This window comes from Rattus norvegicus, chromosome 8 (genome assembly GCF_036323735.1).
Source record: "Rattus norvegicus strain BN/NHsdMcwi chromosome 8, GRCr8, whole genome shotgun sequence".
NCBI classification, from domain to species: domain Eukaryota; kingdom Metazoa; phylum Chordata; class Mammalia; order Rodentia; family Muridae; genus Rattus; species Rattus norvegicus.
In genome coordinates this window covers 75,999,174-76,026,643 of record NC_086026.1, presented here as the reverse complement: position 1 = coordinate 76,026,643, position 27,470 = coordinate 75,999,174, and the positions used below count along the sequence as shown (strand labels likewise).

At 38.8% G+C, this 27,470-nt stretch overlaps 1 protein-coding gene across 4 annotated transcripts in view; it reads left to right on the top strand.

Moving 5' to 3' along the window:
• Usp3 (ubiquitin specific peptidase 3) overlaps nucleotides 1-27,470 on the top strand; it is a 75,874-nt gene that overhangs the window by 22,508 nt on the left and 25,896 nt on the right. For all 4 annotated transcript variants that reach the window (XM_039081751.2, XM_063265769.1, XM_039081750.2 and 1 more), the window contains 6 exons: nucleotides 1,062-1,122; nucleotides 6,270-6,401; nucleotides 20,698-20,781; nucleotides 22,356-22,437; nucleotides 24,015-24,097; nucleotides 25,501-25,614. In XM_039081751.2, the coding sequence (XP_038937679.1) occupies nucleotides 1,062-1,122; nucleotides 6,270-6,401; nucleotides 20,698-20,781; nucleotides 22,356-22,437; nucleotides 24,015-24,097; nucleotides 25,501-25,614 (556 nt within the window). The remainder of the gene's footprint in view (nucleotides 1-1,061; nucleotides 1,123-6,269; nucleotides 6,402-20,697; nucleotides 20,782-22,355; nucleotides 22,438-24,014; nucleotides 24,098-25,500; nucleotides 25,615-27,470) is intronic.

Below are 27,470 nucleotides of genomic sequence, written 5' to 3'. Positions count from 1 at the left end.
CACCTATGGTTACACTTCTGAAACTCACCTGTCTGTAAATTGAAGCTTCCTTTCATAATAAGGTCTTGTATGAAGTAAAATTTCAGGTTATAACATGTTCTATTCTTAAAATGATTGAGAGTTAAATTTATATCATATTAGACTTTTGGGTGATTGAATGAGGAAATGACTTTATTTTTTTTAAATAAGTTGCTGAACACAGGGACTCCTAATATTTTATGTGCAAATGTCCTATCACTGACTTATAACAGCCCAACACCAAAAAGTGTAATCAACAGTTTTTAAAAGTTTCCATATCTACTCTTGCCTGGCTCAGCTGTAATCCCCCCCCCCCCCTTCGGAGCTGAGGACCGAACCCAGGGCCTTGCACTTGCTAGGCAAGCGCTCCACCACTGAGCTAAATCCCCAACCCCTTAGCTGTAATTCTTAAAATAATTGGCCTACTGACACCATCATTTAAAATTTTGTGCATTTCACATATTGTATTAGAAAAATAGGATTTGTCTTAACTGTGATTTAGGATATACCTCTAACTAAATAAAGAAAGATTTGCTATTTATAGTTGTAATTAATACCTGAATGGAAAAATTATGTAATTAAAAGATACTTGAGAAAAAACCCACCAAATGTTTTTTAATGGGAAACTAGCTTATTAACTTGTTGACTTCAAAAGAGAGTAATAGAGGGAACACTTGTACATATGTTTAATTTATGGCTAGGCTATTTGAATTAGTCAAGACATACAACACCATGGGCATGCATTTAAGTTCTTTTTGATATAGCTTTGGGTAGACAGTCATCTGTGTTAGTATTCATGTAAGCACCTGTGTAGCTGTGGAATTTATAATGGAATCACAAGCTATGATTAGAAATTGGCGGGGGGGCTGGGGATTTAGCTCAGTGATAGAGCGCTTACCTAGGAAGCTCAAGGCCCTGGGTTCGGTCCCCAGCTCCGAAAAAAAGAACCAAAAAAAAAAATAAATAAATAAATTGGCGGGGTTGGAGGCAGGGATGGGAAATAACACGATCCAAATGCTATGTTGTATTTTTCTTTTTATTAGTGTGCAGGTCCAACAAAAGCCCCTGGGTCTGTTTGACTTGTTCAAGTGTCCACTGTGGAAGGTATGTGACATATCTATTATTCATTACCTACTTGCTTTAAAAATTTGCTAGAAAATTTTATATTAAAGTATAACTAACACTTTTCCTTAATCATAGAATGTCATACTTTTGTTAATCTTCTGTTAATCATAGCATGCCTTTCTTTGTAGTGCTCTCAGGTTGAATACTTGTCTGACACAACAAGGGAAACTCTAGGGGAAATCCTTTTATGCTGCTGTGTAGAATTAACATTTGGTGTTTAAGACAACTTACTAGTAATATTTGGCTGGGAAAATGAAACAAGGAAACATTTAAATTTTGAAACAAAAGTTGAGCAACTGGCTGTTTTTAAAAATAATTTTAGAAGTGGATTTAAGTGCACTTGAGTAGAATAGTTGAATCTTGTGTTTTCATTACTTCAGCAGTATCAGTGTGAAGCGATCTTGTCTCACTTGCTATCTGCCGTATCTACTTCCTTTACTTGAATAAAAAAATGTAACTATTTATAGATAATGGAATTAACTTTGTACATTACTTCTCTGTGGAGTTATTTATTCCTGCCTGAGATATACCAAACATTTCATTATTCAATTAAAATATTGTGCCTTCTGAGTCTGGGGATGTGTTTCAGTTGGCAGAATACTTCCCTGGCATGCTTAAAACCCTGGGTTCTGTTCTCAGCACTGCACAAAACTTAGTGTGGTAGTTATGTGTGTGTTTCCAGCTCTTAGGAGGTAGAGGCAGGGCGACTGAAAGTTTAAGATCATCCTTGGTTATGATCAGCCTGGTAAGTTTTAGGCCAGCCTGGCTTATATGAGACCTTGCCTCAAATCCAAACCAAACCGAAGCAGCATATGTTTTGCTTTTCATGTAGATTTAGCAGCTCCTGTTTCAGTCCTCAGCAGTTCTTTCCAATTTTTGGCTTCAAAATGCCAATACTTAGATACATCAATAACTAATTCTAACACCAACTCAAGGACAGTTAGAAATCATCTATTGTGAGAGCTGGGCATGGTGTTTTCACACCCTTAACTCTAACATGTAACATGCAGGAGGAGGATTGCTGTGAGTTCTAGGATAGCCTGGACTAGAGAATGGTATCTCTCAAAACTATAGCAAACAAAACCCAATCAAAAAGAGGGAGAGATGATCTACTTTGAATTTCTTTTTTCTTTTTTTCAGAGCTGAGGACCAAACCCAGGGCCTTGCGCTTGCTAAGCAAGCGCTCTACCACTGAGCTAAATCCCCAACCTCTTGAATTTCTTTAAGTAGTCACACATTGGCTAAATTTAAGGGATTTAAGTTTATATTATATTTATTTAGAATATTTTCCCATTGTTACTTTAAATCCTCATTACATGAAAGAAGCATATTTGTTTTGATATTGCACATTGAGTATTGGAATTGAATATCTGTCCCATGCACACTTAAAGTACTTTTGGAAAATGCTATGTATCTTAATTATGGCTATTAGGGTTTCAAACTCTCTAGGATCTAGGGAGCTTGAGAATACTTTGCGCAGATAATTTTTGAAAAAAGACAAGTAGATGTACTTAAATTTTGCACTGAGGAGTTAGGTGCCTCTCCTAGCTTTGAGGGTGAGACTGATAATGCAGTAAGGGTTCTTTGGCTCCTCCAGATGTTACAGAGCAGTTCAGATCTAAATGTTGGAGGTCATGTGCCAGTGGAAAGCCCAGGACATTTTTGAGGAGAAGGGAAAAAAACAAAAAACAAAACCAAACTGGGGGAGAGGAATGTTTTTGACAAATAGGAAGCAACAAGAAATTCTCTGGGCTTTGGGAAAGTAAGTTGAAATTTTTTAGACTCTGAAGGTGGATTCTTTCTAATCAAGGGTAAATTCAAGTTTAGGAATTTAACAGGCTTTCAGAAAACTATGATTAGGTAGATTAAACAGATAATGGAGAGCAGCCTGATTTGATTTTGGTATTTCTTATGTAATTCTAATGGCTGTTGCCAAAAATACTGGTTTTTCAGTAACTTGAGACTATTTGTCTACAGGGAACTCTTAAATGAATATTTTTTCAATTTAGCATTTCAAAAAATGGTGTATAAGCAGATCTGAGATAAACATTCTACTGTGTTTTATAACACCATCCTACTTAGTTTTAAATTTTTGAGATTGTTATTGGGATCTCTGGCATACATGGTAGACTAGCTTGTGTAATAGTTAAAATTAGTTAAAATAGTTAAAATTGTGCAAAGTTAAAACTGAGAGATACTTATTTTTTTTTGATGTAAGCTAGCTTTATATTGTTAATTTCTGACTAGTATGTTTGGGTATTAGCAAAACATTGCTAATGTTAATGTTATTCATCAATAATTATACTTTTATCACTGACCTTTATAGGGACTTAATTTGGTTTTATCAGAATTTCAAGTTAACATATTGGGTTTTACCATGACATCTCCATACACAAGTGTCATTATCCTTTGTTCTTAGCCACACAGGAACAATCTAAATATAGAGGACATTTGGAAACTACAGTATTATAGTTGAAGATCTTCTTTGTGTTTACTGTATAAAGGTGATCAGTTTCCAAAACCCTGACGTGGTTACTCTGTTCATTATTGCTGTTGTAAAGGCATTCTTCATGCTGTGACATGGAGCTAAAAAGACAGAAGGTGAAGGCAGTTCCTGAGCGCATGTAGGTTAGTTTACCTTTTCGGTTAAACAGCAAGGATACCTAACAGCATGTTGTATAAGTGGTGCTCCAGCTGCCCACTCTCTAAGCAATTGGTTTGTTATGTGGACTTTGAATAAAATAGTAGTTAAATATACGGGGAAGATGCCAATGAAATAGCCATACACACTCGTTTTGGATTATTTAGTTTAATTGCCCAACAGTGTGGTACATGTATTGTAACCTCAATTTTCAGATGAGAAAACAGGTACAGAAATGTTAGTAACTCACTGTGCTCATACAAGGAGTTTATGAGAGGCCTGACCTTGAAAGGCTAGTTTTAAGCACATACCCTTGTTATTTTAAAACTTGGTCTACTTTGGGAGACCAAGGATCCTTGGTTTTAAAATTCATGGGAAAAAGGTAGAAGGAAAAAATGATTGAATTCTGAATTAAGGTTAAGGGTGTAAGTTTTTCTGGGATGTGGAGGCTGGACTTGAGCTAACAACATACTGCCATTCTTCCTTCCCCCAAGGTAGCTGCTGCTGCTGCTGCTGCTGCTGCTGCTGCTGCTGCTGCTGCTGCTGCTTCTTCTTCTTCTTCTTCTTCTTCTTCTTCTTCTTCTTCTTCTTCTTCTTCTTCTTCTTCTTCTTCTTCTTCTTCTTCTTCTTCTTCTTCTTCTTCTTCTTCCCCTTCTCCCCTTCTCCCCTTCTCCCCTTCTCCCCTTCTCCCCTTCTCCCCTTCTCCCCTTCTCCCCTTCTCCCCTTCTCCCCTTCTCCCCTTTCTCCCCTTTCTCCCCTTCTCCCCTTCTCCCCTTCTCCCCTTCTCCCCTTCTCCCCTTCTCCCCTTCTCCCCTTCTTCTCCCCTTCTCCCCTTCTCCCCTTCTTTCTCCCCTTCTCCCCTTCTTTCTCCCCTTCTCCCCTTCTCCCCTTCTCCCCTTCTCCCCTTCTCCCCTTCTCTTCTCCCCTTCTCTTCTCCCCTTCTCTTCTCCCCTTCTCTTCTCCCCTTCTCCCCTTCTCCCCTTCTCCCCTTCTCCCCTTCTCCCCTTCTCCTCCCCTTCTCCCCTTCTCCCCTTCTCCTCCCCTTCTCCCCTTCTCCTCCCCTTCTCCCCTTCTCCCCTTCTCCTCCCCTTCTCCCCTTCTCCCCTTCTCCTCCCCTTCTCCCCTTCTCCCCTTCTCCCCTTCTCTCCTTCTCTCCTTCTCTCCTCCTCTCCTTCTCTCCTCCTCCTCCTCCTCCTCCTCCTCCTCCTCCTCCTCCTCCTCCTCCTCCTCCTCCTCCTCTTCCTCCTCCTCCTCCTCCTCCTTTTTTTTCCTTCTGGAGCTGAGGACTGAACCCAGGGCCTTGTGCTTATTAGGCAAGAGCTCTACCACTGAATTAAATCCCCAACCCCAAAGTGCAGCTTCTTGATTAACTACTGCACCTCGAGATGAAACTTCCTGTTCTCTACGTCTGCTATTTTGATGCCAGTGAGCCAACATTTGTTTTTTTTTTTTTTTTTAACCAGTTGAGTTTTTAAGTAATTCCCACCTTTTGCACACTGGTTGTTGTAAAGGAACTGGAATGTTTTGTGTCCCAAGGGCTTTCTTAAAGAGGCCAGGGACAACATTCCATAGTCTTTAGGAAAAGTGTAGCTAAATGAGGGTACATAGATACTTACTTTGGCTTCAGTTTTCCTGCTGTAATAAAATGACTTATTAAGGCTTGCAAGATGGCTCAGCAGATAAAGGCACTTGTCACCAAGTCCGATCCTTCTGGATAGACCTATTAGGGAGGAAGGGAACTCACCCCCATGGATCATCTCCTGGCTTCTGCTTGTATTCTGTGTCATGGACAGCCTCTCACTCCCAAGCAAATAAATGTAATAAAGCATGGTTTATTAAACTCGATTGGAAAGTTATGAAATTGGTAGGAATATAGCCAGTCATTGGCTATGTTTGTTCACATGGACAAATTACAGTTTTTCTAAACTCAAGTTGATTTGTGTTTTGTTTGGATTGTTCTACACAAATGCATTTTCATGTGTGTTGGTGATGAGGCATTCAGAGGAAAAATCTGAACCCATAGCCAGGAAAACACAGATTGCCCTATTTATTGTCTGACTTTCATATCGTAGGTGCAACTTCAGCATATGGCACTGTGGAAGGAGGTTGATTAATTTATGTGCAGGGTTTTTATTTACTTATTTTTAAATAACAACTCAAGCTGGGAATTAGCAATTTGAGAAAACCCTTAAAAGAAAGAAAACATAGGAAAACATCAGCATAGAAGATAGTATAAATAACACTGAAACCAATTTGGGTAAGTAATGCCTTTCCTTGCTTGGCCCTACTCTAGGTGTAACTAAATTTGACTGTAGTATTGAGTTGCAGATGTGAGTATACTTTAAGTATTTAGCTTAATATATTGCCAGATGATTAACTTTCTTTTTTAAGAGTTCTCTTTAATTTGATTAACAATTTCACCATCTTTGACTACTTTCCAAAGCAATATTTAAATTAAAGTAATAATTTCACTTGGCTTTGTAAGGTATGTGAATGGCCATGCAAAAAAACATTATGAAGATGCACAGATACCCTTACTCAACCATAAGAGATCAGAAAAACAGGAGAAAGCTCAGCATACAGTGTGTATGGATTGCAGTAGCTACAGCACATACTGGTAAGTTAATATTTTCTGGAAATGGAATTGTTTTCACAAATGTGATGTTACAAGTTAAGCCTCTTTGTTGGAAAGATTGTTTTGATAATCTTTCTTATCTCTTTTCTACTTCCTGAGAGGTAAATGACAAGAATTTAGTATTTCCAACTCAGCATTTCAGGTTTTCCCCCTCATAAAGTATATTACGCTTTCAGAGGAGGTTGGAGATAGCCATGGCAGGTGGTATATGCTGGTATTCCTTGTATTATGCGGGCTAAGCAAGAGTCTGAGTTAGAGGTCATCCTGGGCTGCAAAGCTATATTCTATGTCCAAAAAAGTATAGGTTGTAAACTTTGTGACTCCTTGTAATATAATGTATGTATCCATCTCATATAAATGGCGGTAAAGTCCTATTTTGTGACTGTTCAGGAGAAAATTATTTAGGCTGCAAGCAGTTCGACAATTTGTTACCCATGTGGTATATGCAGAAATATTTATAGTTTTAACTTTTGTTGAAGCAAATTTCTTTCCCTGATCATAAATTATGATGAGTAATTTTTTAGTTTTACTTTCAATTCTAAGGGTTGCTGACATTGGGGGAGGGGCATTTAGAAGACCCTTTAGAATTATGTATTTTGCTAAACAATCCTTGAATTTTACATGAAGGCAGTACTGAGGAGGAATGGGCATTTAAAGTCCAAATATCCCTGCTTGTTGATTTGCTTTTGGTGTAAGGAGTTTGAGACAGGGTTTTGCTATTTGGCCCAGGCTGGCTCCTACCTCAGCCTCCTGAATGCTGGGCATGTGTTGCCATGCCTGTTTTCAGGTATCCCTGAGAACCACACTTTCTGTTGAAGGGTGTGCTATTCCTTTTTCACAGTCTGTAGGAAGATCTCCAGCAAAGGGAAGAAAATTAGACCAGTGCTTTTTCAGGTCTTTTACTGTTTTATAACATTTAACTATTGAATAAGTCAGTAAAGGGTTTAAGTCATTCAAACAAGTACTCTTTTAGTGGAAAAGATAGAAGGGAGAGAAGCTTAGAGGTAGGTGAAGATTTTAGTAAAAATCAGTGTTTTCTAAGATTTTCACACATAGGGCAGTGCTCATTTATTGTTGCTTGCTATTGTGGAGTGCTTCTTATAACAGCTAAACATTAGCTCAGTTGCTGCTGTTGCTTTAACCCTTAAATAAGCCTCTACCCCCACTTTAGCCCTCCATTAATTCCTGACCCATTAAACCAAGAATGGTACAGCTTCTTGGTTTATAGAAGCATGTGTTCTGTGTTTATAACTAGTTTTGCTCTAGAGACAGCAGAAATTCAGGTCATTCTTGACTGTCTTTTTTTCATCACTCTATCAAAGTCATAGGTCATGTCATTCTATGTGGTACAGGTGATGACAGCATTCATTCTTGATTTCTGTTAGCAGCATGCAGAGGATGTTCAAAAGGAAGCTTTTTAAATACAGTTAAGTCTGTATGCTATAACAAATTATTGTTGGTTTTCTTGTTATTGGTAAAATTCTAAGGGAATGGTAAGCCTTGGAGGAAATTTTAAGGATCAGCTTAATGGAATGAAATTATTTTCATACGTTGCTATGAGAACATCTGTTATATATTTTAGCAGCTTTGCATTTTTGTTAACTAGACATTGGAATTTAATTACATTGCTATAGTATACTAAGGTAGTAGTCATCATTTCATGGACAAGTTGATACAGGAAATCTTTTACTATACCCGGGAGTGGCAGAAGCTTCTTGGCCAATTGCCAGTCTTTTGTGTGCGGTTAAACAGAGCTGCAAGTGTGTGGACACCCAGAGCTTCTGAAATGCAGGAAGGAAGCTGCAGCTGCAGGGGTCACATTAGTGCTGCATTTGTGGGTTTGAGAATAGAATGCCAGGGAACCACCCTGCAAAATCACACTGCCATCTAAATACCCCAAAGGAATTTATGATTGTTGTGAGGTCATGAAACTTAGGTTAAAATTAGTATTTCTATTCTATCTTAACTACTACAGAGAAACAGATTTCTCTGAGTATGGGTATTGTATCATTTCCCAGTGTAGTTTAAGAATTTCTTTTTGCATCAGTTTCTGATGGCTAGACTGATTAATAGGGTTCAAAGGTAAAAAATGTTTGTATATTTGATAATGAAGCATTTTTACTTCAGCTCTTCCTCCACTTCCTCTCTCTAGTAGTAGGAATCAAACCCAATGTCTTGGACATGCTCAGCAAACACTGCTAAATTATATCCCAGACCTTTTTTACTTTTAATTTTTTAATTTGAGACAAAGTTTTGCTAAAATTTCAGGCTGGCCTTGATTTGACTCTATAGGAGCCTAGGATATAGCCTCCCAAATGCTGAAGTTACAGCTGTGAGCTGCCACACTCAACTGTGAAGCCCTCCTCACCCCTTTATGGTTTGTGCTATAAGATATTCTGAGGCTTACATTTGTTTTTGCCTCTGTGTGTTTCATGTGTGTACACATGTGTATGGAGTTCATAATTGTTTGGATATCATTGCTTAGGTACCTTGTTTTTTGAGACAGGATCTCTTGCTAGGACTTGGAATTTAGGTTAGACAAGTCTGGCTATCTAGAGAGCTCGAAGGATCCCCTACCTCCCCTGGTCTAGCTAGGGCTACACACCCGCCCCCCCTAGCTTTTTACATGGGCATTGAGGCTCACACTCAGGTCCTCAGAGTATGTAATAGGTACTTACTTTACCCAGTGCACCATCTCTCCTGCTTTGCTTACAGTTTTTGTCTTTATTTTCATTTACCAAGAGTCTTGCCCTGCCCTTTCCTTTCTTATGACTTGTCACTGGAAATTCTCTTCTCTAACTCCAGTTATGGGGAGTAATCTATGCACTTCTAGCTTCTGGGGCGTTCAGCATTTCTTGCTACACGTTAGTAATTTGTAAATCTCCTTGACAATTACAGAACCTACCCCTTAGATCTTTGTATTTTCTTCCTTGTTTTATACAGACTAGGCAGTGTACTGGCCCCTAACTAAAGTGCTTGCCAAGTATGTGGCTGTTCCTGGGTCAATCTCCAGTACTGGGGTGGAAAAGATTTTGTTAGCTATCTTTAAAAAAGGAGAAAGGTTGCACCAAGTCTGTAATATTGTGTCCTTTGATCATCATCGAGGACTGAAGCCACATGACAGAAGGCTAAATTCCTTTTCCTTTGAAGATAGGCATCCTTGTATGCAGCTCTTCTTAATTCTGAAATAAGCAGAGCCTCCAAAGAGAAAGCATATACTGTGAAAGTTGTGGGTTGGCACAGGCTCTCCCCCTGAGAAAATTCAATTAGCATGAAATAGAGATAAATAAAGTTTTCAATAAAAGTGAAAATATTCCCAGGATTTTCCTATAGAAGCTAAGTTTCTGTGTTAAGAAGTTATTGTTTGTTAAGTACTATTTCTCCCTTCCCATTCTGTTCCCTTTCCTATCAAATGGAATTACATGTGCTACATTATTGCAGTGGAAAAGAAGCACCAATTAAAATTAGGAGTTTTGTATAAGTAGACATACGAAGGTAATAGTTAAAAATACTAAACAAGTAATTCACTGATATCTGACTTAGTCAACTCTAATCTTTGTACACAGTAGCTAAATGTAGAAATGAAGAATTAGGAAAAGAATATTACTAGAATTCCTTGTTCCCAAAGCATCTTTTCAAACTATTGTGAAATATGAACTAATTCATGTCTAAAAACTGCTTATATGTCAGGTTATTTTTATTTTTATTTTATCACCCCTGGCCTGCTTTATCATTTTAAGTTATGATCAAAAATTTAAAAAATAAAAAAAAATTATCATCATATAAACTCTTTAAATATAGATTTTATCCCCACCCTCCACCCCCTTTATTTTTGTGTTTTCAATAGGGTTTCTCTGTGCAGGCTTGGCTGTCCTGGAACTCACTCTGTAGACCAGACTGGCCTCAAATTCAGAGATCCCCTTGCCTCTGCTTCGTGAGTGCTGGGAGTAAAGGGATATGCCACCACTGCCCAGCTTGCTCCTTTTTAAGATGGAATCTTGCTCTAGCCCAGGCTGGTCTCAAACTCGTGCTTTGGTCTTGAGTGTTGGTATTGATTACTTCTCCCTTCCTGCTCCTGTTTCCTTCCTTTCCCATGTTCTTTTATCATGTAATGGACAGGAGTGGAGTGGTAGGAGTCCTCACGATGTTGCCTAAGCTGTCCTGGGCTCCTACAGTCCTCGTGAGTAGCTGGGATCACAGGCATAAACACAAACTGTCTGTTTGAAAGAATGGAAAGCAGAGAGAGATTTACTTAAAAATTGTGTTTAAAAAGAAGCGTCGTAATAGAGGCAACTTCAGATCATGAAAGGCTTCTTGAATAAGCCAGTGCTTATCTGCTTTTAACAGAGGAAGGTTATTTTATCTGACTATACTCTTTTTGTATCCATAATTAGATATTTGAGGCTAAGACATCAGAATTTAATAAAAGCATTTAAATATACACTTAATTTCTAAAGATTTCAAAGGTTTTAACTGTAGTAAGTTTGAAACATAAAATCAGAATGTCAATTTGCTTTTTCTTCAGCATCTATGGTTTATAGTAAAGTGGTCAGTTATATTTACAAATACAGACATGTTAGACATTTGAATAAAGAGGAATTTAGAACTTAAGGAATCTTTCTCTTCTTTGTGAAGGTGCTTTCTGCGTCCTAGATGCTTTGGTGGTATTCTATATGCTTACTGTATGAGGAGCCTGCTCCTCCACCATTAGTTAGAGCCATTTCATTTATATGATGGTTCCTTTTTGTTTCAGATGAGTGAGGAATAGTTTCATTAGGTACATTTTCTTAGTTCATCAGTAATTTAATGTGGAGGCTGGAGCGATGGCTCAGTGGTTAAGAACACTGACTGCCCTTCCAGAGGTCCTGAGTTCAAATCCCAGCAACCACATGGTGGCTCACAACCATCTGTAATGGGATCTGAGGCCCTCTTCTGGTGTGTCTAAAGACAGCTACAGTGTACTCATATACATAAAGTAAAAATAAATCTTTTTAAAAAAGCAAAAGTAAATTTTATAAGTATTGAAAACAAACCCTCATTTTAATAAAACTAACAATGAAATACAAGAAATTGTTAGAAACAGTGCTTTACTAAACCACAGAAAGAAGTTTTATACTGTAGATGCAGAAATGCTGAGACTTCCATTAGGACAGAAGCACTTTCTGCCACCATGTGCAGCTTTGTTACTGCTATTAAACATTACCTGTCAGCTCCAGCTGTGGTGGTAAGATAATAAGTGAAATAATTAGTCATATTTTTATAATTGTGAGTTTTATAAACAAACCTTTTTATATTTTCAAGTTATAAAATGTCCAGAAAATCCTGGAGGCTCTAATAGAAAAAGCAGCTACATTAATTGAAAATTTAGGAAAGCAGATTAATGAAAACAAATAGCTTTCTTGTTATTAGCAGTAGTTATTTGAAAATTGAGTGATCAAATGAATGAAAAGATACTCAACAGGATTAACAAGCCATTAACTGTAGAAATGAAATGTGTTTAAGGAATTACACCCCAGAATGTGTGCTTAGCATGTATGTTGCTTTTATTCCAATTCTCAATGAGAATTTATTGTGTGCTGGAGATCTTGTTTTGTGGCTGGGTCTCCAAAATCATGAATGTATTTGGCAGTATGGGAGAAAAGAGAACCTTTATTAAAACATGTTTTGTGGGGCGGAAAAGTCTGTCACTTATTGAAGGCCCGTGGTCTGTAAGTTTGATGGTATATGTGGGAGCTATAGGGTTTCTGAAGCAGCTTCACATGTGGTGTACTGTCCTTATTTTTCTCCAAGGCTTTTTGCAGTGTATACCTAGTTTTATGGATTTACTGTTCCCAAATGGACTCACATTATTAAGATTTTGTAAAAACAGAAACTCTGCAAGACAATAATGCATACATTTGAATAAGAAAAAGACAAATAATCAGAGGTCACTGAACACATGATGATCATGTCAAATAAAGCAACAGGAATGAATGCAGTGAAAAAAAGATGTATGTTTTTTTTTTTTTTTTTTTTTACTAGAGCAAGCAGAATGTGGAATAGTAAGCTTCAACATTACATATTTCCTAACTCGGCTGTATAGTGGTATAAATAATTTGTACCATTTATGAAAGTTCTACTTTCCACTTGATACTTGTTTTCTCAGTATATGACAGTAAAGTCATTCAGGTATATTTTTTCTTTATGGTAATATGCATGTAATAGTATAATGTATCAGTTTTTGTTTTTTCTCTGTGTAACCCTGACTGTCCTGGAACTTGCTCTGTCCTGGAACTTGGTCTTGTTCAAGACCAGGCTGGCCTTGAACTCAGAGGTCCACTTGCCTCTGCCTCCCAATATATTATATGTCTAACTAGGATTTATTAACCGTTGACTAGGTGAAGTTTAAAACTGCTGAGGTTTTTTGTTTTCTGTTTTTCTTCGTTGCTAAGGATTGAACTTCAAATGCTGAAGCACTTTACCACAGAGCCTTAAACTAATTAAGTCTAGCTCAAGGATACATGCTCTCTTCTCTGCTTGTTTCATGGATTAGAAACGCAGATACCAGTGCTGCCCTCCATTTCCTTATCCAGTGACTTCAAATGTTACTATGCTTTCTAATTTTTAAAAAAGTTTTATTATATATATATATATATATATATATATATATATATATGAATGAATGTATGCATGCATGCCACATCTGTGTAGGTGCCTGTGGAGGCCAGAAGAGGGCTTTAAATTCCCCTGGAGCTGGAGTTATAGGTGGTTTCTGAGCCTGCCCATTGTGGATGCTAGGATTGAACTTGGGTCCTCTGAAGAGCTGTCTCTTCAGCTTCCCAAATATACTTTGTAAATTTTTTTTAATGCTCAATTTACCTAGTTTTTCTGTTTTGATTTTTTGTTTTGTTTTGTTTTTCCCCTTTTCTACAAAATAAATGAGGCTTTCTCCTTACTTAGAAAATAGTCTAAGTGGAGCTCATATTTACTTGAAAGTCACTAAAAATCACTAAATAAAAGCTCACATAAGTATAAATGTAATTGCTTAACAGTTAGTCCAGTGATGTAGTCTGTGTGAAAAGATCACGAATTCTGAATTTGCTTGCACAACAAAGACTTATCTGAATCTTGCCCAGTTTCTCCTTTCACAGTTTCTCAGTACAAGTTGCAAAGAAGCTAAGAGAGCTTTCTTCGTTTGTTTCATTTTTTTTACTTTAAAACTTTTTATTGACTGTCCTAAATTGTTTATTGGATATGAATTTTACAAATATCACGTGTATTAGGGGTAATGGTGGAGCTGAAGAAGTATTGTGCTTTCTCCAGGCTGCACAGGGAGATCCACCAATAGTGTGGTGGAACTTGTTGCCCTTTCCAAGGCCACGGCTCCTGCAGCCAGCAGTTGTCAGCTCATGCATCTCCCTGTGCTTGTGGTGATTCACTGGGTGTCAGGATTTCTTCTGATAGCTTTATGGGATGGATCAATGAGGATAACCTCAAAAAATTTCTATGTGGAATCTTCACCAACCCAGTAGGAATTCAGGACTTTCAAAGCCCCACAATGGCCCCCAGCTCTCTCCTCAGGAACGGACTGAAGGCTTTGGGTGTTACCGCTGGTTAACACCATGGTGGACAGGCTTGCCATAAGTTGTACTCTTAGGAAATGGTCATTTGGGACCACCACGGAGGACAAGAATCCTGTAAATAACATAACCTTGCTTAGCCTTGTATCCCAGCCTCCGAGCTTTATCAGGCCAGGTGGGATAGGGAGCCCTGTGCAGCGCAGAGAGCTGGTGATATTGCCAGCAGCGGACCCTCAGAAGAAAGCGCATCACATCGGACTGCTTCTTGCTCCACAGCTCCTGGGTGTACTTGTATGCACCCATCTTGGCTCACCTGATGGCTGCCACTAGGGGAAAGGAAGAAGCCTTTTTCCACTTTAAAACGTTGATTGGATTTGTTTTTTTTTTTTTTTTTTTTTGAGCTGGGGACTGAACCCAGGGCCTTGCGCATGCTAGGCAAGCGCTCTACCACTGAGCTAAATCCCCAACCCTGATTGGATTTTTTAATTTACATTTGAAATGCTGTGAGAGCTTTCTAATGTACCTTTCAGCTGGACTTTGTGGAGCACTTATTTTCATGTGCTAGGGCTTGCTTGTAGCTGTTAAGTCAATGATAACCACAGAGTTGAGGCACAGAGTGAGAGACTAGGGTGGACAGCTAGATCTCCCCTAAAAAAGGGAAATAGAATAGATAGTTATGAATGGATGGGGGTGGGGCCTAGAATAGGAGGTCAAGTGGAGAGTGGGAGGAAAGAGCAGATGAGGGAGACTATGTGGAGAGACTTCTATGATAAGAGCCATTAAAGGGGTAATATGGAACTCTAATACAGTAGACTTCATAAAATGTACACATATATGAAGGGAATCTAAATGAAATTGCCAAATAGTGTGGGAAATACAACAGACCATATTTTATCATCAAATCGAGCTTTCAGTACCAGGATTGGCTTACATCTAATTAAGTTGTCAAAATGGAAGAGTTCCATGGGAACTCCCAAATAACCCAGGCTGTTGCCAAGACTACAGGTTGTTCTTCAGAAACTGATTCAAAGCCCCATTGCTGAAGAACAATACCTACAGAACACATGGAACATGTGGAAGTCAAGCTTGTATAGCCATACATAGTCTTCACCCCATACATGCTAGTAGTGTCTTTAGTACAGGAAAGTACTCTGCACACCGCCAAAGGAGAAATGTAAACATCAACCCAGCCACAGACTCTCTGAGCTGCAATGTGTCCTGTCTGTAAGACATGCTAGCGCAATGGTGGCACAAAGCATGGAGAGGGAATCCATACCTGACATCATTTGGGTGACTAAGAATGTGAGAGTAGATAGCCCAGGGACTTAGGATAAGACCAAATAATAAATACTACTGCTAAATACATGAAAAAGTGGCAATGAAATGACTCCCAATGACATCCCACTACACTTGTAGATCGGTGCCTTGCTCAGCCATCAGAAAAGTTTCCTCCTGAAACAGATGAGAACAGATACAGAGACCACAGGCAGACCTTATATAGAGAGTAAGAGACCTTGAAATACTCAACCCTGAAAGGGACATTTCCATCAAATCCCTCCCCCAGGGCTCAGAATCCTTCAGAAGATGAGGCAAAAAAATGTCAGAGCCAGGAGGGGTGGAAGGTACCAAGCCCTCTAAATCAGCAGGATCTACACACAAGTCACACAGACTGAAGCAGCATGCACAGGACCACACAGGTCTACATCAGATGGGCCTTAGAACTAAAAGGAGAAGTGGACACATGCCCTGGTCCCTAACGCAGAAGCAATCTTCCAAATGAAAATTTAGTTTTTTTGCCAAGGGAGCCTCACTGGGGAAACCAAATACTCTTACGAGTGCATGCCCACAGTAGGTAGCCAACAGAACACTAACCCAGTGGCATCTTCGGAGGATCCTTCCTTGTCTCACCACAGTGTCATGTCAGATCTTTTTGTCTTCCATATATATATGGAATCTTTCATTTAGCCCTCTCCTCTCCTCCATATGTCCTTTGCCTATATATCATAACTTCCAGTTTAGTGTTTTTGTGGGATTCCTGAGTATATGAGAGATGGGTCTCTGTTTTTTGTGCATGCTCGTGGGCTCGTTTCCTTCTGTTTGTTTTGCTCAATTCTGATGTTTTTATTTTATTATTTTCCTGCAGAAGCCTGAACAAGTTGTGTTTATATAATAATGAATACACATGTGCATATATATATATATATATATATATAAACAATTAAAGTAAGAAGGTCATGAGTTTGAGAGAGCAAAGGGGCTGCATGGGAGGGGTTGGAGGGAGGGAAGGAAAGTGGAAATGAGAAGAGTATAGTTTCAAAAAATTTATTATTAAATAAAAATGGTAGGAGATAAATGAGTTTAATGACCAGATATTTATTTATATTCTGATTATGTTTCCCCTCTCTCTACTCCCAGTTCTTCCCTACCTCCTGTCTTATCAGATTCACTCCTTTTCTGTCTCTCATTAGAAAACAAGCAGGTTTCTGAGATCCCAGAGGCATTTCTTTGTAGAATTGCACATCATTTGAGACACAGCATATCTGAATTATCATTGGGCAATGTCTCTTACCTTTTTAATATTTATTTATTTATTTATGAAATTTTTTATTTACATTTCAAATATTCCCTTTCTCTATTTTCCCATCCATAAACCCCCTATGCCATCCCTCCTCCCCCTGCTTCTATGAGGGTGTTCCCCCACCCACTAACCCATTTTAGTATTTATTTGTTTTTTATTTTTGACTATAAAGTTCTGGCTGACCTGAAACTCAATATATAGGCCAGACTGGGATCCAATCTGCCTGCTTCTGTCTCCCAGATGATGGGGTTAAAGATATATACCACCACACCCAGTCTTAGTATCTCTTACCACTTTTTAATAGCAGCTTTAATTTTTAAAATTATACTCCTATAATTTCCCCTATTTCTGTTTCTTCCCTCCAACCCCTCCCGTGCATCACCTTCATTCTCTTTCAAATTCATGGCCGTTTTCTTTGTTATTGTGTGTGTGTGCGTGCACACACACACACACACACACACACACACACACACGTATATATATTCCTAAATACATAAATACAACTTGCTTAGTGTGTATAGGATCTCAGGGCTTATCACTTGGTATTGGATTCATGCTCTAGGCCCTCTGAAAATCTGCTACTTTCTGATGTTTCCGTTTGTGCCCAATTCAGTTATTTTTTTATTGAAAAGGGAACTTTTTATGTTAAAATACATTTTTGAAATATTCTCTTTATGTGCTTTATTATCTAAAAAAGTTTTTTACACAGTCTTTTAAATTTTCCATGTCAACTTGTAATTACTATTTTTAAAAATTTTTATTTACATACCAATATCAGTCCCACTTCTCCTCCTAATATCCCCTTATGCAGATCCTTCCCCTATTTCACCCTCCTCACCCCCTACTACCCACCCCTACCCACCCACCCGCACTTACCCCATCCCTTACCCCACCCTGGCACATCAAGTCACTGCCTTACTAGGTGCATCCTTTCCCACTGAGGCCAGACAAGGCAGCCCAGTTAGGGGAACAGGATCCACAGGCAGGTAACAGATTCAGGGACAGCCCCCCAACCCCGCTGTAGTTGTTGGGGGACCTGCATGAAGATGAAGCTGTGCTTCTGCTAGAAATGTGCAGGGGCTCTAGGTCTAGCCCTTGCTTGCTTTTTGGTTGGTGGTTCACTCTCTGGGAGCACCTGAGGGTCCTTGTTAGTTGATTCTGTTGGTCTTACTGTGGAGTCCAACATTTGTGATAAACCTCCTTTAAAGTTATTTATTTTTCTTCTAATCTATACTTTATTTCTGTCTCAATAGTATATTTTTTTTGTTGTGTTTTGTTTTGTTTTTTTTTTTTGTTTTTTTTTTTTTTTTTTTTTTGAGCTGGGGACTGAACCCAGCCAGGGCCTTGTGCTTGCTAGGCAAGCGCTCTACCACTGAGCTAAATCCCCAACCCCTCAATAGTATATGTTTATCTGAATATTAGAATTTCTCCCCATTCTGGAAAAAAAAAAGGCCAGGCATGGTGGCACATATCTTTAAATCAGTACTTGGGAGGCAGAGGCAGACAGATATCTGAATTCAAAGTCATATTGGTCTACAGAGCCAATACCAGGACAGCCAGAGCTATACACAGAAACCCTTTTTCCAAAAAATAATTTTCTCTCTATTCTTGTATGTATGATATATACATGCATGTAGATAGATAGATAGATAGATAGATAGATAGATAGATAGATAGCATTGAACTTGCCCGTGTATGCATCTAGAGGACAGAGGTAAGTATTAGGAGTCTTCCTCTATTATTCTATATTTTCTTCTTTTGAACCTGGAGCTTGCTGTACCTAGGTTGGCAACTAGCAAGCCCTCAGTATTTCTTGTCTCTGTCTACCCCTCCCACTCCCCAGTATTAGGTTATGCTTATGTGCTGTTTTTACACGATCATACTGCCATGCCATTTTTTTGTGGATGCTAGGTTTGTACTTAGGGTTTCATACTTGTACAGCAAATCTCCACAGCACCTCCATTCTTAATTTTCATCTTGAAAATGGTTATAATTAAGTAATAATATTTCAGTTTGCTTATCAGTCAGTTTATTTACTTAGGTCTTCCTGTAACTGGTGCTGTTTGCATAAGCTGATATAAACATACTACATCTCTCCATTGTTTCGTAGGAATGCCATTAGACTCTGTTGATATATGATTGGTGATGTTCTGTGTAAGGCTAGAAATGATGCAAGCACCTGGCTTGTACATCACCACATCTTACATCAGAAAGATGAAAATACAGGCTGAAATTGTGGCTAATAGAGGAAGGTTTGACATTACATTAGTTGTAGGGTAAGCACATTAATGAAACTTTCTACAAGTTCAGTTGTGTTTGTGTTTAGCCATCTCGGCACATTTCTACAATTTAGTAATGAAGACAAAGTGACTCATTTGGAGAGAGGAAATGACTTGCTTGAGCCAGGCTCAGTACAGGACAAGGTTACACATAAATCTACATATTTCAATATATAAAAATATTACTTTAGCCAATGTTATTTTATATCCTAGGCTGAATCCATGGCATACCAAAAGCTATACTTTAAGAAGGAAATCAGTTACTTATTTTGAAATCTTTTTTTCTTTAAACAAAAGAACCATCTTCGGGGAGCAGCTAGAGGTTTACTCCTCGTGTGTGGTGGCACCTTACAATCTGAAGTTGCTTACATTGCATCTCCTAGTGTGGCAATTGGAGTGGTTCTGGTTTGAACACCTGGGTACTATTTTATCAAAATGATGTACATTGATTTATGGAAACAGAATAAAAAGGTAATTTGTTCTTTAAGGAATGCTTAATGTTCTTTGAGGTACCACGTACCTGAAACCCAGATTTTCAAAGATAAAGTAGCCTTACCCCTTATTATTTATGCTGAGAGGGGAAATAATTAAACCTATGTTCTTATAGGCATCTTGATTCTAGAAAGAATAGTAGTTCTGGGGTGTGAAGGTTTGCCCTGGATGTTTGTGGGAAAGCTTGGAGTTAATCATGGGAGCTTGAAGACTGTCCTAGAGAAGTCCTGATTGACGTGTATGTTCACTAACCATACAGGTGACATTCTAAAGCCTCCAAACACATCATTTGTTTAAATTTTCACTGCCATAATTTTGTGTGTAATTGTTTTCTTAAATTACTTTCTCCTGTCAAGCAATTTCATATACGAGACACCTTTTTGAATTGTGCTCCAGGTGACCAACCAACTTATTACTAATTGCTATGCTTTCAAAGTTTTGTTTTCTCAGAATGTTATTTTTATTTTTGGGTGCTTAATAAACAATGGTTTTATACAAAGCTGCATATTAAAAACCAAACCAAACCTTTAAGTAGTTTTTGTTAAAACTGACCTTCCAGGAAAAAAATTGAATGCTAATGCAAAAAATCGAAGTTTGGGGCTGGGTAAGATTTAGCTCAGTGGTAGAGCGCTTGCCTAACAAGCACAAGGCCCTGGGTTCGGTCCCCAGCTCCGAAAAAAAGAAAAGAAAAAAAAATCAAAGTTTATTTTGTGCAAGTCCTTGTATTATTTATTTACTTACTGACTTAATACCACATAAACTACCGATTTTTTTAAAACCACTGTGAACATTTTTTTTCTCAAATTTTCATCATTGTACTGAAAAGATACAGCCTAGGCCTGGAAGATATTCCCTACTCATCAGAATTCTTTTTTATTAATTAAATGTTTACTGTACATTTTTTTAGTTTTTTTATGGGTTTTCCTACAGGTTAATTACATTTTCTCTACTTTTCACTTTAGGTTTTCCTCCTCCAAACTTCCTACTAATTTCGGTTGAGAATTATCACTGTAAGGTGTGAGGCTTACTGCTTCTGGGAAAGAACGGGCGCCTTTGTTTCCTTTTCTGTATATTATGTTCCACTAAAAAAAATGTAGCTCATGGAGCAGCTTATTTCATTTTCAAAAGAAGAACTGAAGAGCTTTTATATAAAAATGTGAAAAGACTAGTGTTCATTGCCTACGTGGCTTTAAGAAAAGGTTGTTAAAAACATTCCATTGTGGAATCCAAATCCTCCTGAAGCTCAGCCCAGCACAGTGGCTGTAGAGCCAGCCCTGTGAGTCTGTCGCAGCAGCCCGGCTCTCAGTGCTGCACTGATGATGCATTTTTCCCAGGCTCTTTATACACACTGATTAGGATTTTCTTTGCAGTTACCGCTGTGATGATTTTGTGGTCAATGACACCAAGCTGGGCCTGGTACAGAAAGTGAGAGAACACTTACAGAACTTGGAAAAGTGAGTAGTGGAGTCACCAGGTGGTGTTTTCTGTTTGTTTGTTTGTTTGTTTGTTTGTTATTTTGGTTTTTGTTTTTTGGAGAGCTTTATAACCAGCAAGATACGAATGCAGTTGAAATGTAGATAAAAAAGCCTTGGAGTTAGATAGCTAAACTCTGCCCATATTTCATTCAGTATTTATTGTAAACTATATCCAAGGCCCAAGAGCTTGTTTTTAAATTACTACTACCCACAAAGTTACGAGCTAATTTCAGTTCACTCACAAGGAAGAATTTGGTGGTTGCAAGGAAGCATCATAACAGAACATTAAGATAATTATAGAAGTATTTGGCATTAGAAATTTTCTGCTGAATTGAAGATCTGCTTTGGAAGACAATTTCTGTATTATTTTAAGAGAAGTTAGTTTCAAGTGTCTTGGTGTGTACTTTGCAAATAAACCACAACATAGGACCTCAGTCTATTCTTCTCTTTGGTAAAGAAGTCCATAGAACTTGAAATTACAAGGAGTTGGGGATGATTTGTGACCAGAAAGAAATTGAAGAATTGATGTGAAGACTTGTTTTAATATAGTTAAATTGCTTGTTCAGATAAAACTCCCTAGCTGAAATGGTAAATAGAAACCCACATAGCCTTTGAAGCTGCGTGGCCCCATAATGCAAGTTGCCTCAAGTGAAGTTTGTTGAGTTCATTACAGATCACCTACAATTTATTTTGGCAATTGGTTTGGTGTATTGAAAGTATTGTGAAAACATGCCATCTAGAGTGTCTTTTGATGTCTTCAGTGTAAATTAGTAGAATATTCCAAAATAATAGAGAGGAAATATATCTTCATTTCAACACTGTATGATGTCTGTTGAACTAAAGGTTTTTATGCACTTCCCACTGCCTGAATAGATTATAACACTGAAAGGGAAGAGCCATGAGTCTAGGTACTTGTGTCATCCTTTGGCTACTTACTTTTTCAAAGTGCTTTTAGTTCCTTCATGTCTGGTGGGAGGCAGAGGTACTGAAGAGCCTCTAAGTCACTGAGAAACTGCTGTTCAGTTTTAATTAAGTCTACGTGTAGACAGCTGCTACACATAACGAGGATGCTGCCACCTTTCATATAGCTAGGAAGAAGCTCAGGGATGCTGTTGAAAAAGTACAAAGGTACAGATCTTTCTGGATGTCCACAAGCTTGGAAACTAGTACACACATTAGCACAAGCTAGAAAAACAAACAGTAATTTTTTGCAGCTTTAAAAAAAATAGCAATGCTGCAAATAACTCCAATACGTACTTACATACCATTAAGAAATAAGCAGAGGTAGCATGGGCATATTGGTGTCATGACCCCAACTATAAAATCATTTTTGTTGATACCTCATACTGTAAATTTGCTCCTGTTATGAATCATAATATCTGTTATGAGACTCCTGTGAAAGGGTTGTTCAACCCCCACAAAAGGTCACAACCCATAGGTTGAGGACCATTGGTCTAGAGGATTCCACTATTTTGAGAATAACTGAGAATAAAATATGACTTCTATTTTAAAAAAACAAACATCTTTTAAACTGTCTCCTTATGTTTTAATAGCTCAGCTTTTACAGCTGACAGGCACAGAAAAAGAAAATTATTGGAAAACTCATCACTGAATAGCAAGTTATTAAAAGTAAATGTAAGTATTTAAAATTTATTCTTATGTCTAATTACTCTTTGTCACAGCTCTAACAAGTGCCCTTACCTATTACAAACTTTTATTAAGTGTGCCTTGATTTGAAGTGTTTCGCCCTCCCAACTCCTTTTTGGAGACAATTTATGTAGCTCCTGGCTATCTTAGAATTCTTTATGTAGACAGGGCTGGCCTCAAACTCAGAGATCTGCCTGCCTCTGCCCTCTGCCCTCTGCCCTCTGCCCTTTGCCCTCTGCCCCCTGCCCCCAGCCCCCCCCCCTGCGGGCTGGGACTGAAGGTCTGGCCCACCACACCCTGCACACTCAGTCAAGCACATGGCTCTGAGTGCTACTTAGGCACTTCTGTGGCCCTCTGAGAGAGCCTTCACTCTTGTTAGGATTGTTACTGCTTTCATGAAGTGCTGTGACCAAAGAAACTTGCAGAGGAAAGTTTTTGTTTGGCTTACACCTCTACAATACAATTCATCATTAAAGGCAGTCAGGACAGGAACTGAAACAGGGCAGGAACCAGGAGGCAGGAGCTGATGTCTGTAGAGGCCAAGGAGTGGTGCTGCTTACAGGTTTGCTTACATGGCTTGCTCAGCTTGCTCACAGAACCCAGGATCAGGGGCCTCATCCACAGTGGGCAAGGCCCTCCCTCATCAACCACTAATTAGGGATATTCCCTACATGATTGCCTACAGCCTGGTTGTAAGGAAGTCATTTTCTTAATTAAGGTTCCCTAGTCTCAGATAACTATAGCTTGTGTCAAGCTGACATAAAACTGTCCCACACAGTTCCCCAGATTCAATTGGTCTGAGCTTTTGGTTTTTTGTTTTTTGTTTTTTTGTTGTTGTTTTGTTTTGCCTCAGGGCTTCATTAGTGTAATTTCACCATGAAGTATTCATCCTCATTTTGGAAACCACTCATAAATTAACAGAATTTTAAAGTCACTACATATTTTTAAATGACTCGGCAGTATTTTTGCCTTGTGTTTAACTCTTTGCTGTCACTATGTGGATAAAGTCAAGGATTTTTTAGAAGAAATAGCTAAGGTGCTGTCTTAGCCATCTGAATTATAGACAGTGAACTTTTGGGTTGGACTGCAGAATTTGCCTCTTGGTGTATTATTCAGATGTCTTGGGGCATTTGTTGAACTAATCAGAAAACCAAGCCTCTTGTATTTAAGAAGTTCAGGTAGTGTTTTACGGTTCATGCCTCACTTTTAGGAAAATATCTTTCACTTGAGTATGCTTTTCAGTTAAAAGTTGAGGTTTACATGTTTTGATTTTTCAATTTATATTTTTAGTAGAATCTTGAAACTGTATTACCTTAAAATGTATTTCTCTTTTGTTTTGCATCCATGGTACTTATTGATGCTTATTTTCTGAGACAGATGCTAAAATATTTGTGCCCTCATATAGCCTAGAAAATTTGTCTGAAATAGTCACTAGGCAGAAAAGGGAAAAGGAATACTTCCAGATAGGCATGGTGCTGGAGTTTCAAACAGAGTGGCTTAACTTAGATGTTTGAGGTAGCTAGCCGTCCTTGCCGGCACTGATGGCCTCTTCCTCCGTGTTACAGGGAAGTACGGCTGCCATTTGTGCCACAGGCCTTCGGAATTTGGGCAACACGTGCTTCATGAATGCTATCCTTCAGTCACTCAGGTAACAAATGCTGTAGTCTGGAGCTTGGGACACACAGCCCATTGTTCAGAGCCTGTTCTGTCTCTGACTCTAGTTTCTGTGCTTTTTTCTCATCAGTAAAATTGAGAGAATAACTCCTACTTCATAGAGGAGGGAGAATAAATAATGCAGTTTGTCTAAACTCCTTCAGGCATCTTTTGTTAGAAAATTACAGCTAGCTCTTGTTTCTCATTGCTTCTTGAATGGCCACAGGACGGTCAGGACACCTTCTCTGTGATGGTGAGATAGTAAACATTTTAGGCCAAGTACATGTTTCTCTCCTATTTTATCCAGATCTCAGCTACTCAGGAAGCTAGGGCAGGAAGATGGGCAGCTTAAACCCAGCTTGGGCAACATAGCCAAACTCAGTTAGAAGGAAAAGATACTTTTTTTTGAAAAAAACCAAACATACAGCCCTTCATAGAAAACATGAAAGTTCCCTGGTTGGGGGACGTGTCTAGCCCATGGCTTTGGTCTGTAGACCCCTGGGCTACTGGGTTTAGAACTGATTTCAGCCACTGTTGTGAGAGCCTTAGATGTCACAGAGTGTTGAAAAAAGAGTGGCCAATAGGGCTGACCTCAATAGAAGAAACTATTTTGAAAGTTTTATACTTTCAGACTTTAATGAGGCATCAAAAGCTGGAGTTAGTTATCTTCCTGAGCCACACTCCGGATAGAGCTGAGCCACACTGAATCTGCCATAAAGGTTTTGCCTTTTTGCTCACCTGTTCTTCCTCAGAGAAATTCTAGTTCATTTGTCCCTGTGATCTTATATAGCATGTCTGAAAAATATGGTTGGTTTCATGGTTTGTTTTATTTGAGGAAATTATTTTATTGAATACCTGGGAGCAAGTACCCTAAAAGAGGGAAGTAAAAGCAGGTGTGTAGCTCAGTTGTTGGGGAGCACTTCAAGTACACATCAGACCCTAGTGTGTGATCCTCAGCACACATAAGCTAGGAACTGTCTACATAGGTAGACCAGGCTAGCCTTGATGCCTGATTATGTGTGCTGATGCATGCCTGTAACATCAGTATTTGGGAAGTAGGGTAGTAGAGTAGAAGTCTAAGGTACCACACAGGAAGTTCAAGGCAAGAGGGGGCGGCTGGGAAGAAGGTAAGGAGGTAAGGAGTGAAGAGAAAGGGGAGGGAAGGACGAAGAGACAGGATAACCTGTGATGGAAGGAAATCCCCTCAAAATTGTATTTCTGTGCTATTTCTAGAGTGAAGGAATAGCAGTGAAACACAACTGTAATGTGTACTGTGTGAGGAAGCAAGTGACATGTCACATTTTGAAAATTCTTGTGTAGATTTTGTAGAGCCTTTTTTACTGTTCTTTAAATTCTTTTCTTTAAAAAAATAATTTTCTTCACTTCCTTTTAAAATAGTAACATCGAGCAGTTTTGCTGTTATTTCAAAGAGCTGCCTGCTGTGGAGTTAAGGAATGGGAAAACAGCAGGGAGGCGGACATACCACACCAGGAGCCAAGGGGACAGCAACGTGTGAGTTATCAGAAATGTCCTTGCTGGCTTTGAGCTGCAAAATAAATGAACCTCTCTGCTGACTTTTGTATTCGAGCTAATAAGTAGATTTTATAAAGCTCTTCTTAAATTATGTTTATCTAGCTTCTAATCTTAATAATTGTTTTTTTTAAATTCCTGCTAATATAATGGGAAGGCTATTTTAGCACTGCACCTGAGTCTTTGCAGGCATCTGCATATATGCACAGACTTTCAGGTGTGGACATCTATAAGTATCACTAGTTTATTTAGTCTATTGGTCTGATAGTGTTAGGGAAAGCCCATTTGGATAATAACATTAATAGTCCATTTTAGTTAATATGGAGTGGTTACAAACAGAGGTGGTTGTTATTGAGGATCAGTTTATATTCAGACTCTGCAGCTTTGCCCTTCTGGGGTTCAGAAGGTCTGCTTTGTTACAATAGAAGCTTAGTGCATCTTTCCCTTTACCCTCAGGAAGCACAGCTATGGCTTACCCGTCTGTTATATATGTAATGTTTTTTCTGCCTGCCTGCTTCACTCCCCCACACAGTCCTTTCTCACTAATTATGAAAAGCCGATTTGTAAGATACTGCCCTGCCTCAGTGACTAAGAGAGGGAGAAGAGGGAGAGGGAGTAGGAAAGAACGTGTTTGAATATTGGCTAATGCAGCTAGAGCCCCAATAGGAGAAGGGGTCATTTGGTGTGTAAAGGGAGTTTTGTTTTGTGGGAGCCTATAGAATGAATGGGAAAGTACCTGTGTTTAATGGAGCTTCCATTATGTCAGAGTCAGCAGTGAAATAAAGAGGAGAAAATACATATGTGCGATAGATAAGAATAGCATTTGGTGTTTTGGTGATACTTGAAATTTAGTTATAGCCTACAGAAATTACTTCTGGCTGATTTGGCCAAAATTAATTTACTGAAAAACAGTTGGTGAGTCTGCATTACTGGATGTGTTGAAAGCGAAACAGAACCAACACCATAGCTACAGGCATGCAGGACTGTCTTCCAGGGACACTGCCACCTCTGCTGTGGTGCTTGTTATCTCATCTACCTCCAAAGAGCATTTGGTGCTGTGTCTGCCTTCTTTTTAGTGTTAGTTAACCTCTGCTGCCTCAGACATGCACATTGCTTCAGCTGCAAGGAAAGCTAAGCAAGCCCCTTGTGGCCACTCCAGCATCTGCTGGGAGGCACCTACTAGATGACAGGGTTGAGAAAGAAGCTTCGGCTGTCTAAAGTAACCTGCAGTCAGGTATCCAAGAGTGGTTGCTTGTACTGATAGATGTAGGGACTGAATTCAAAGTATCGGTTTAGCTACGTGCACAGAAAATCATAATTAACTAAAATATCCATGGTTTTATTTTCTCATGTAAAATTAGAGGTGATCTGTTCAGGACTATTTTGCAAAGTCATTAGGTTCCTTGTTGCTCATCTTTTATTTACTTAGTCCTAGATAGTGGGTTGCCACTATTAGTAATGTGCCCTACTTCTGGGAAAAAGAAGGGATTGATAAGGATTACTTTTTTCCTGAGGAAATTCCCCCAGAAGGTGGCACACTCCCAGGTTTTTATTCTAGGAGTTTATGTGATTGATGAAAGAGGTAAAGTATAGCTGGGGGTGGGGCAGGGAGAGCATGGAATAGTAGAAACTGGAGAAGCTTTGCACATAATGAATTTGACGTGACCAAGAAGATGTGCAGTAGGAAGTTACCGTCAAAAGTAGAACAAAACCAAGTAAAAGCAGTCCTGAAGGCCTGACATGGTGGACACACCTTTAATTCCAGTAGAAACAGAGGAGTTTGAGTCTGAGGCAGCCTGATCTGTTTAGCAAGTTCCAAGATAGCTAGGTGTACTGTC